General features: G+C 40.8%; 1 protein-coding gene across 1 annotated transcript in view; it reads left to right on the forward strand.

Moving 5' to 3' along the window:
• The first annotated feature begins 485 nt into the window (after nucleotides 1–485).
• The window catches only part of ISM1 (isthmin 1, angiogenesis inhibitor), a 73,216-nt gene continuing 61,441 nt past the window's right edge, over nucleotides 486–12,260 (forward strand). The window contains exon 1 of the mRNA XM_012640448.1: nucleotides 486–623. Within this exon, the coding sequence (XP_012495902.1) occupies nucleotides 486–623 (138 nt within the window). The remainder of the gene's footprint in view (nucleotides 624–12,260) is intronic.

Here is a 12,260-nt window from a genome sequence, read left to right on the forward strand (position 1 = left end):
CTCCTCCTCCTTCTCCTCCTCCCCGCGCTCCTCTGGCGGCCGCTCCCGCTCCAGCTGCGGCGCCGCGGCCACATCTGGGGCGCCCATGTGCGCTTGGGGGCTCGGCTGCGCCCGCCCCGCCGCCGACCACGCAGCCCCCTGCCCGCAGGGTGGCCCCCGGCCCGGCCCGGGGCCCGGGCAGCCCCCGGTCCCCGTCCCCGCTGCCGCCGCCGGGCAGCGCCGGGGCTTGCTCCGCAGCCGGCTTGGACACGCCCGGCCCCGCGGTGGCTCCGCCGTGGTGCGGTGGCAGTGGCGGCTCCTGCTCCCCCGGCCCGGCGCGCCCCGCCGCGCCCAGCGCCAGCCCCGCGGGCCCGGGGAGCGGGGCCCCGGCGGGGGCCGAGGCGGGAGCCGCGCTGCCGGGCTCCCGGGCTCCTACTCCTCCTCCCCCGGCGCCACCGCAGCCGCCGCCCGCCGCGCCGGGTCCTAAAGCCGCGCGCCTCAAGAGGATGGTGCGTCTGGCGGCCGAGCTGCTGCTGCTGCTGGGGCTGCTGCTGCTCACACTGCACATCACCGTGCTGCGCAGCTCGGGAGCCGCCGACGGGTCCGACGGGGCCGCGGGCAACGCCAGCAGAGCCCAGCTGCAGGTGAGTGCGCCGGTGGACAGGGGCGTGTGCGGCAGCGGGGACCGGGTGGCGGGGTGCTGAGCTAGCGCCTGACGGATGCGAGGAGGCGGGTCCCCAGCCCCACCAAAGAGCAACTGTTTTGGCAGCAGCTTTGCCCAGGCGACTTGACTTAGGTAGAGGTGGAGCGGGGGTATGTGCCCGGAGGCTGGAGCAGGCTCGGAGGTCTGCTGGACGCACCCTCCAGATCTGTCTGTCGCAGGTCAGTTACCTGGGGGGTGGGGGAGGCGAGGCTTGGGATGAGCAGAGAAGTGTGGAGAATGTGTTTGCTTGGTGGAGCTGCCAGTCTTAGGTTGCCCTTTAAAGGCTGAATAATGCTACTAGAGGCGGGGCAGGGGACGCAAGGAGACCTTATAGGACAATATCCCTAACGTATGTTTGGAAGAAAGAACTCTGGTGAGCCTGCCTTTCAGGAAGCAATGCCAAAGATCAGGACATAATTTCCCAAGGAGAATAGCAGACATCCACTCCTCGCCCACGCTGTTCCTGTGACTTGTGTGCGGAGGCCCCCTGCGTGCCCTCTTGGTCATGAGGAGGGCCCAGAGATTAAGGCACCTGTGGTGATTTGGGCCAGGGTTATCTGTGCTTTTAAACTTGTAGCAAAGACTTACAGGTATCTTCCTCTTTGAAGGCCGCCTTAGGAATGGGATTCTGTTGATCTATTTCAGCTCCAAGGCAGGAGAGGGGTCGCTACTGGGGAGGGCATAGCGGGCAGTCGGATGCAATGCGAGTTCTGGTTTCTGAGTAAAGGGTTGCCCAGGTAGGGATTTCCTGCTGCTCCCTTGGAAAGCGGTTTTCCTTGGGTCTAGGGGTGTGACAACTGTAAAATGAGCTCAGGTAGAAATGAGCAGGGATTTTCCCAGGAGGCAGTGGGGATTCTCTGGCTCCTAAAACCTCCTCCTGGAAGCAGCCCCTCTAAAACTCTTTACTCTGCAATGTCGAAATAAGCATTGTTCCCAAAGGACTTTATAGTCCTTTGCCTCTACTAATTCATTTTTTACATCTTCATGCAATTTGTTTTGAAAAATTTACTGTTAAAGAGAGAATTCACTTTAACATTTCTATAGTTCTTACTATGTGCTACTGTCTTAAGTGCTTGACAGAATTTAACCCATTTAATTTAATCACAACCCTATGAGACACCATGCACTTAATATCCCCCCTTTAGAGATTGGAAAACTGAGGTACAGAGGTTAAGAAACTTGCCGATGTTCGCACATGCCAAACTCTTGATTAATTATACCAAGTTTTGTCTCTGCCAGGGTGTTATAGACTAAAGCAAGGTGATCCCTGCACACAAATACAAAACCAGGAATGGAAAAGAACACACCCCAAAGCTTAAAGTTCTTTTAAATTGGGGGACCTTCTAAAAATGTCTTAACTTTGTGGGCATCTCTCATCTTCTCTTATGGGTAAAAAGGTACAGTGACACATTGATGGAATTCCTGTGGGGAAATTGAACATATAACCATCCTACAGACTGGTACACCCACCGATCTAACCCTGTAGGGATAATTCTTAATATCTTCAAGATTTCTGGAGGTCATATTTTATACATGATGCTTTCTTTCCTCATGGACTCATGAAAAGTCATAAAAATGATGTTCTGTGGAAAAGTAAATTTGGCAGGTTTCTTTATGAGGTGTTTGCTATCATTAGAATAACCTGGGGTTGGCCTTTTCCGCTTGAACAGTAAGGTAATGAGAGAAGCAGCTTGTGGAAATGGCAACTCTAAAAGGGAAGTGGATTGAATTCTCAAAAGGGGCATTAGCTGAAGAACTGCCCCAAGAGGGCAGAAGAAATGGGGGATTTAGAAAGAGTTATGCTCCTAGAAATATCTTGGGTCCCAAGTAGCTGCTAATCCACCAGCTTCAGCTTATCTTGTAATAGTGCTCAGTTATACTGTCCACGAAATGCACACACTTATCCAAGCAGAATGATGAGTTTAACAGTGTAGTTCATAATTTTACTCTCTTTTGTAATTTGTTATTATAAAAGTTTTATATTCTTCCTGACCCAAGTGATTTCTTTGGCCCTCGGACTCTCCAAAGGCATTACCATTCAAATGAGGAGAGTATGTTCTGCCAAGTGAGGAGGTCTGCAAAAGACATTTGTTAGTGTGTCGTTTGCAGGCCCCAGAAAGTGAATTTTCTAGTAGCAGGTGCATTTGAAGACAAAACTTTGGACATTGTATTCTTTCTTTTTACCAGACTTTTTAAACCCAAGTCTTAAACTTCATATATAATTGTTGGCCCTGTGATATCCTAAGCTACTAAAATCCTTCTTTGTAACCAGAAAATTAATCAGTCCTTATACATTATTTTTGTTGTTATTTCACCTTAAAACATTCTAAAATATAAGGTTGGCTTAGTCAGAAATACACAATGGTGAGTTTATTAACCAAAATTATAGTATATTTGGGATCATTTAAAAAGAGACACATTCTTAAGATTTGGTGGATTGGACATATCAAAGACACCCAATAAAGCAGTAGTAAGAATAACAACAATAATAGCTAAGATTTATTAAGTGCCTTTTACATGGCAAGCACTATTCTTATCACTTTACATATATTAACTTTCTTAATCTTCACAAAAATCTCATGAATTAGGCACTATCATTATCCCTGTTCCAAATGGAGAAACTGAGGTTAGGTAACTTGCCCAAAGTTGCACAGCTAGAAGCTTCTTAATTTCCTTTTGTTATTTAATAGTGTAAAAATATTTGAAGCATTCTTTTAGTGCAAGTTCTTGGTAAAATCATGCTGCCTACAAAACAGAGAAAGCTTTTTAACAGTTTACATTTCCAAATTCATCTTGACAGTCTCACTGTGTCAAATATGAACATATATGTATATATATGCACATACATACATTTTTATATACATACATACATATCTATATAAACATGATCTAACTTTTTTTTGGTTATTTCGGCATACTAGGGTATACATTTTTGACTCTGTAAATGACTGCTCCTATACTATAGGTATGACATTACAAGGTGGCAGTAAAATGCTTTGAGCATACTATCTCTATTGGTTAACTAGCTTACAAAAATAATGATGTTAGTCTTTGTACTGTTTTCAATATTTTAAAAACATCTAATAAAAAGTGTACAGTTGTCCACAATAGCTGCAAAAAATGCATGTAAACATCAATTTTCTTTTTGCTTTTAAATGAAATCTTATCTTCTCATTGAAATGTTTGTCTTATGTTGCTCAGATGCTCAGATTAGTTCTTCCATATGTCTTTAATTAATAATAATGAGAAAACAATTGTATATAATTAAAGACATGTAGAAGACAGAATACCCCAAAATATAGAATCCATAGGCAATAATAATAATAATTGTATCTTCTTTGTTTGAAATTCAAATGACTGCCTTTCTTCAAAATCCCAGTTAGATTCAGAATCACGAATTTCTACAAATTTTAGTAGTAAAGCTAGAACTATTAAGGCAGTGAAATTTAAGCAAGTGTTATATAAAACACCAAATTGATTATTTTTGCAATAACATTAAAGCAAACCAAAGTCTGAAATGTCTTTGTTCTCTATCTCCTAACTGCCATCTTTATGAGCACCTTCCCTCTTTTATTCCTCTACTGCCTTCTATAGAACAGCTTAGTTTCTTGTATTTATTGCTTTGGATTCAAGAGTTCATCAGAGCCACTTACAGCAGTAGGAGCAAAGGCATACTTTATTTGTAGTTAATACAAGTAAAGTTACAATGAGCCTATGGGACAGAAAGCATTTATATACCTATTTCATAGATGAGAAAATTGAGGACTGATGAGATTTAGGTAACTTGTCCAAGGCCACACAGTTGTGGTGGCAGGGAACCAGGAATCCAACCCAGGCAGACTGACTGTAGAGCCCAAGTCCTAGTTCCAATCCATCAACAAACCTCCTCCAGTTTTGAATCAAGTCAACAGACATTGTGTTTCTTGTTTTGTGACTTGCTTGCCCATTTTATAGTCAGGCTGCTTACTTTTATGAGTAGAAGTCTTTATAAATGATAGATAATGGTCTCACTTAGCTATTTCTGCAGAACAACCCACCCAAAATTGATTGGCTTAACATAATCACCATTTTATTTGTTCATGAGTTTGTATATCTGCACTTTGTTCTGAGCTCAGCTGGGTGGTTCTTCTGGTGATTTCAACTGAAATTATTCATGTAGCTACAACCATCTGTTGGCTTGGCGTGGGCCAGGTGGTCCAAGATGACCTCCCTCATATGTCTGATGGTTGGTGCTTACTGTCACCTAGATTCCCTCTCCACATAATCTCTCATTCTCAAGAAGGCTAGCTCACACATCTTTACATGATGGACACACATCTTTACATGGTGGACTCAGAGCAGCAACAGAGTAAAAGTAGAAGTTTCAGGGCCTTTTGATGAGCTTGTATATCACTTCAGTTGCATTCTATTAGCCAAACAAATTTAAGTCAGCTTAGATTCTAGGGGAATTTGTTTACGTGTCTTTTTCCAACCTTTATTTTCAAACTTTCTTTGCTATTTTTTATTTAAATATCTCTCTTATTAATAACCTATAGCTGAATTTTTCCATGCAATACATCAATGAATTTAACCCATTTATATGTATTGCAATTACCGATAAATTTGAAGATATTTTTTCAATTTATTTCCTATTGTCAAATTTTCAATTTTTTCTATTTTGCCTCCCTCCCACCCCCAACTTATCTCTGTGACCTTTGGCAAGAGAGTTAGCCTCTCTATGTATAGATTTCTTCATCTGTAAAATGAATATATAATAACTATTTCTGAGTGTTATTGTAAGGACTAAAAGATTGAACGCATGCTAAGTGCTTTATCAGAACTTGGCACTTAAACATTTAATAAATATTTAAATATGATTTGTTTTGCTCATTTTTACTTAGGTTTTGAAAGTTATATTTCTATTACTTTTAACATTTTAACAAACATCTGTGAACTTATACTTTTCTATTGATGCTAAGGATTACTCAGTATCTATAACTTAAACCCCCCCAAAACAAGACATGCTTTTTCTCTGTATTGTCTATCTGCTATCTCTAATAGTTTAATCATATTTTCTGAAATGTTAGTGCTAGAATATTCCTTTTTCTTTCTGTTTTTTTTTCTTCTTTTTTTTTCTTTTTACTATATATATATCTTAGGAATCAATTCTTTACAGTTGTATTATGCTCCCAATTGTTATTTAGATTTAACTATAAGATTTAATTATTTCTTTATTTGGTGCTGCTTCTTGGATTTCATATATCCATCTTTTATTTTTCTGAACTATATTTTCAAAAAATCTTTAAGAAATATCATTGCGGGCCAGGCGCGGTGGCTCACGCCTGTAATCCTAGCTCTCTGGGAGGCCGAGGCAGGCGGATTGTTTGAGCTCAGGAGTTCGAAACCAGCCTGAGCAAGAGTGAGACCCTGTCTCTACTAAAAATAGAAAGAAATTAATTGGACAACTAAAAATACGTAGAAAAAAATTAGCTGGGCATGGTGGCGCATGCCTGTAGTCCCAGCTACTCGGGAGGCTGAGACAGAAGGATCACTTGAGCCCAGGAGTTTGAGGTTGCTGTGAGCTAGGATGACGCCACGGCACTCTAGCCCGGGCAACACAGTGAGACTCTGTCTCAAAAAAAAAAAAAAAAAAAAAAGAAATATCACTGTGAAAACAAATTTTTGTCTCCAATGTTGGCTTTTTAAATGGAATTTACGATAGCATTCACAATAAGGTCAGATGTTTCTCCTTCAATAGAATACTCTTCTGAAATCTAAACTTTGATTCCATGATTCTGATGGAAAAAAATAAACAGTTATTTGAACTCTTTTTAACAAAATAGAAAGAGTTTCTTAATTGTAAACCCCCTGAGAACCTATATTTTTAAACATATCTTTATTTGGTTCTCATAATTAAATGCTAATTTGGCAGTTAGCTGTATTCTGTTTCCCCCTGAGAATTTCGAAGATATAATTCAATTTTATTACATCATCTCATGTTTCAGATGAAAAGTCTGATGCCATTTCTTTGTAGGTGTTTTTTTTTAACTTGAAGTTTTTAGAGTTTTTCTCTTTATTCCTAATGTTCAGACATTTTATCAGGTTGTGCTTAAATTCAGGGCCTTAGTTGTTAGTCCTGTTTAGCACATGGTGGACTCTTTCAATCTGAAGCCCCAAGTTTATCTTCAGCTAGAGAAAATTTCTTTAGTTATTTCTTTGCTTATTTCTGATATCCCTGTACTCTCCTTCTGGAACTCCTATTAGAGTTTGAAACTAATATTGAGATTCCTAGGTCTATCTTCTTTGTCTCTTAATTTTTCCTCTCATACTTTTATCTGTGTGTTTTTCAAATGTGTTTTAATGTTTTGGCTCAATATTCCAGCTTTTTCAACCCCAGTGCCTTGTCTAAAGAGTATCTCATAACTGAGCTCTCATAGCAAATGTCAGATTCAGACACTCTAAAACCCGGGACTGAATAAATAGCTCTTCTACTCTTTAATCAGTTTCCTGCCCCCAGTCTTCTCTCGCAACTTCTGTAGCCTCTTCTCTTCTTTTTCCCCTTCCTTTGCCTTCTCCCCTCTCTCCTCTCTCTCTCTCTCTCTCTGTACATTTTAAAAAGTTTTTTTAAACAATGTATATTTATATACAGTAAAATGGATAAATCTTAAGGGTTCAGTTTCATCTTTGACAATTATATATGCTTATATAGCCTCCATCAAAATTAGGATATAGAATATGCCCCATCACCCCAGAAAGTCTTCTAGTGCAAATTTATAGACAATTCATTCCTCCCAGAGACAACCAATGCCTGACTCCCATCACCATAGATTAGTTTTGCCTATTCCAGATCTTCACATAAATGGAATCACACTGTACGCCATTTTCTGCGTGCCTGGCTTCTCTCACTCAACATAATGTTTTTGAGATTCATTTATATTGTTGTGTAGATTTCTCTTTTTTATTGCTGAGTGATATTCCATTATATGACTATTCCACAATTTGTTAATCCATTACCCCTTCAGTGGATATTTGGTTGGTTTCCAATGCTTTGTATAATATGAATAAGACCACGTTAGTATTCTTGTACAAGCCTTTCTGTAAACATGTTTTCATTTCTTGTGAGTAAATATCTAGTAGGAAAGCTGATACAGTCACTGTTCTTGATACTATTGTGAGAATTTTTCTAGGGAAACTCAATTTTTTAGAAATATCTGTTTCATTTTCTCAGCTTAGTAGTGTTTCTCTTTCAATTGGTTGCTATTTGTTTCATATCTACCATTTATCTCTCCCTCTTCTATAGGTGGCTCTTCTCTCAGTTTTCCCCTTCCATTGTGAATTTATTTTCCTAGTTCTAGCTTCTCAGTAGAATTTAGAAAGAGAAAAAAGGTAAACACAAATACTTGCCTAGGTACCTTGAACTGAAACACTATAATTTTATTTCCTTTTACATAAACAAAAGGAAGTTATATTATTTGTGCTGCTCCTTCATTCATTCTCTTCTTCCCGTGGTCTAAAAGACATTGATCTTTGAGGTTGGGGGACATCCTCAGATGTCATGAGAACTATTCATTCAGTTTAGAAGAATCTCTTTTGGTTTTAAAGCCTCCAGAGGAAATAATCTCAATAGCATCTTCTATGTTATACAAGTATTTTTTTAACAACCCTAAATATCAGAACATCCTTTATGCTACATCTTCATTTAATGTGCACTTTTTTTTTTCTTCCCAGTGTTCATGAGTAGGTGGCCATTCTCTTTTCAAGAAACTTCTCTTGCAGGACTTGAGATTAATATATAATAGCTCCTCTGTCATCTTCAAATTCGATTATTATCTCAGTTTCTTTACCTTGTCTTCATTGGTCTTATTTTATAGCATTCTAGTGCTTTCTGTGGTTCTATTATTTCTCATCTTATGAGAACATCTTTTTTTTTGCAACTGTTGGCTCAGGATTTTATGATTTGTAAAGAAAAGAATGGCAATGAAGCCCCTTTCTTCAATGACAACTAAGGGTATCCCTCTGTTTCTATTCATTCCTCAAAAGACAGGAGATAATTTAGGGGACGGGGTGGAGACATCATTGCAATGCCCTGATTATATGCACTGATTCCAAAGAAACAGGAAGGGAGTATGTTTTTAAAAAAAGAAAATGAAAAAAAAGAAAGATCTCATTTTGCATCTGATTTAAACCTTATATAATCTCCTTCCACAAGAACTTCATGAGAAACTGTGAACATAAAATATATAACACTTAATTTGTTTCCTTTTGTGGCATACAAGTCAAGAGGGTAGATCAAGTACTTCGCTGATAAAAACCATATGCCAGTGCCCAGTGTTCCTCTTGGGACTAAGCACTCGCTGCCCACTGAGGTCATTGACTGGATAATGCACCCTTATAGCTCTTTCTCCTTCCTGCCTTTCTTCCTCTTCCCCTACCAGAGATTTCTGGACTCGTCCCTCAAACATTAATATATTCCTTATTCTTTTTCTCAGGGTCTGCTTCTGGGAAAGCTCAAACTAAATGAAGCAGTACCCAAGCTAGTCTCGGGAAAAATGAATACTTCTCTAGGTAGCAACAATATGAGAAGTCTCTGGAAAGGTACAGAGTGACCATGAGGCACCTGCTGCTTATTCTCATTAACAGTGATGAATTCTGTTAACCTCAGAGAGAGACGTGCTACAGGCAGCGACAGAATCAGGCCACCGGGTGCCCTCCCAGAGCAATCAGGAAGACGGGAATTCCAGAGTTGCAGGGATGGGAAAGATCAGGCCTAGGAAAAGCCTATAAATTCCTGAGCATAGAGCTATAACTGGTCCTTTCTCTCCTGGGAAACTGATCCCATGGTCATTTACCATTTTAGGTGGGAGGATGAGGGACAATGGGGAGTCCTCGAAGGTGTGTGGGATTGTCATCTAATGCCTGAAATAGGCAGAGGCCAAGGTGCCTTGATAAATATAGTTTAGCATCAACTCCCCAAGCACAGATCAGCATGCGTCACTGGAAAGTTATTTTTGTAAACCGAGTAGAAGTAAAAACAGTAGGTTAACTACCCCTTCTTCCTGTTGGCCTGACCCAAGCACATTTTAGTAAACCGAGTCATGTTGCACAGAGTGTTCTCTGTGGCTGATATACCTCCACTAGAGAGCAACCCCCAGCTCTCCTTGGAAGATATGGTACTATAGTCACATGGAATAGAAAAGTTTTATCTTCAAGTTTGGGTCCCTGAGCTGCCAGACTTGTAGTTTTGGACACCCCAATCCTTAGATATTCAATAGTAGTGACCTGGAAAAAGTCAGGTTGACTTTGAATGTGCTAGGCCAGGCCACGTCCTGCTGGACAACACATATTTTCAAATATAACAATGAATCTGTATGAAAGATGCAGAAAAGCTGGAAATGATGTCATGGCCCACCCAGGTGTTAACTTCCTCCCACAAGCATCCAGAGAGAATTAATGCCAATGACAAAAAAAACAAATAAAAACCATACCTTGACTCACAGGTATCCCTTGAGGATAGTGATGAGGAGAGGAGAGGAAAAGCATCAGTCATTCTGTTTAAAGTTTTTAAATACCGCTTTATTGAGATGGGATTGACAAATGATAAGCTGTACCTATTGAAAGTGAACAATTTGACAATATTGACACTTGTGAAACCAACAGCATAATCAAGATGGTGAATAAATCCACCATCTCCAAAAATTTCCTTGTGTCCCTCTGTGATCTCCAGCAATTTCCAGGCAACCACTGATCTTACTATAGATTAGTTTTGGATTTCCTAGACTTCGATATAAGTGGAATCAGAAACAATACACAGCATGCTGTGGCTTCTCTGCTCATGTCATGGTGATTCATCCTGTTGCCTTGTGTGTAGAAAACTTGTTCCTTTTTACTGCCAGTGAATATTCTATTGCATGGATATACCACAATATGCTTATCCCCTGGCCCACTAAAGGACATTTAGGTTGTTTCCTATTTAGGAACTATTAAAATAAATATGCTATGATCATTCAGGTGTAAGTCTGTGTGCGAACATTTGCTTTCATTTCTCTTGGGTGAATACTTCAGAGTAGAACAACTGGGTCATATAACAGTTGTGTGTTTAGCTTACTAAGAAATCGCGGGAATCTTTTTAATGCACTCGCATAACATGTTCAGGCTCTACACTCAGGGACACCCTTGACAAACTTTACAGAATTTGGAAGTTGAATCCAAAGGTGATATTTTCCTACGGTTAAAACATAGGTTTGTGATCTACAGTATATTATGAAAAACTGAAGGAAGGAGAGGAGATACTGTCTCCTTGGAAAGAGTTCTCTTTCTTTTCAGAGTTCTCAAAGTGCAAAGGTCTCAGGGGGCTTAATCCCCCAGATGAAGGTGGTGACAGGGATGGTGGTGTTCACAGTGGGGGATGGGGAATGAACATTAGGTGCTGGGCAAGAAAACAGGTGAGAAAAGGGTCCCAGCAGAAAGCTCAGCTTCCTCTGTGCTGCTGCTATCCAATGTCCCTTCATCTTCTTGTCTCCATTCCCTGCCTGACCGCAAATTAAGAAAACCAGAAATAGATTTTGTATATCCTGCCTTGGGCCTCATTACATTGTGACTTAGAAATCCGGTATGGGTTTTGAGCCCAGAATGAATGGAAGCCAGGTTTATTGCTGGAAACTTTCAGATTCCAGGAAGTAGAAAGAACAGAAATAAAAAAGGGGAGATCCCATTAGGTGTTTCTAATTCTCAGCCCAGGGATGAGGTGAGGAAATTCAGACCTGGACATGCTGGACCTTAGGGGAGTGCACATTGTCAGTGACTCACACAGAATTCTCAGTGACCAGCAGGCTACCTGCCACACATTTCTCTCGTGACAAAAAAGAAGTGCAGAAAGGCAAAGGTAGGCCCAAATGTGCAAGGATACTTCAGCCCTTTGCTTGGGTCACACCTGGGTCACACCTGTTAACGTCCCATCAGCCAAAACAAGTCACAATGTTTAACAGTGTCCCCAAAGAGTGGCCATGAGCTTTAGAGTTTTGACTCCAGTTCTGCTTCTCACCTGTGTGCCCTTAGGCAAAATTCTTACACTTTTCCATGCTTCTGTGTCCCATTCAGTAAATGAGATAATCATAGCTACACCCCTGGGCGTTTATAATGTTGTAAGGCCTGTCTGTGGCACACAGTAATGGTTTAACTCATGGGTGTTAGTATTAGAGAATTGCATGACTTTGGGCAAGTCACTTCAACTTTCTGGATTTCATTTTCCTTCACTAAATCCTAGGGGTGAGTTCTATTTATTTTTGAACTTCATCTTCACAACTGATGATGGTGGTAGTGATACCAAAGCTAACACTGAGCACTTATTCTGTGCCAGGCACTGCTGTAAGAACTTTATATGTGTTTGCTTCTTTAATTCCCATAATAGTCCAATGAGGACTGTCCCCATTTTGCATTTGAAGAAACTGTGGCAGAGCAATGTCAGGAAATCAAGGTTTAACATCTGATTGTTCTGAGCACCTCGTGTGGAGGGAAACATGTCACAGAACTGACGTGGTCCAGGCTGGCTCCATGTAGCTGCCTTCCACTGAGAAGTACATCCTCTGCCTCATGCCAATCA

The sequence above is a fragment of the Propithecus coquereli genome, unplaced genomic scaffold (assembly GCF_000956105.1).
Source record: "Propithecus coquereli isolate 6110/MARCELLA unplaced genomic scaffold, Pcoq_1.0 Scaffold153, whole genome shotgun sequence".
NCBI lineage: Eukaryota > Metazoa > Chordata > Mammalia > Primates > Indriidae > Propithecus > Propithecus coquereli.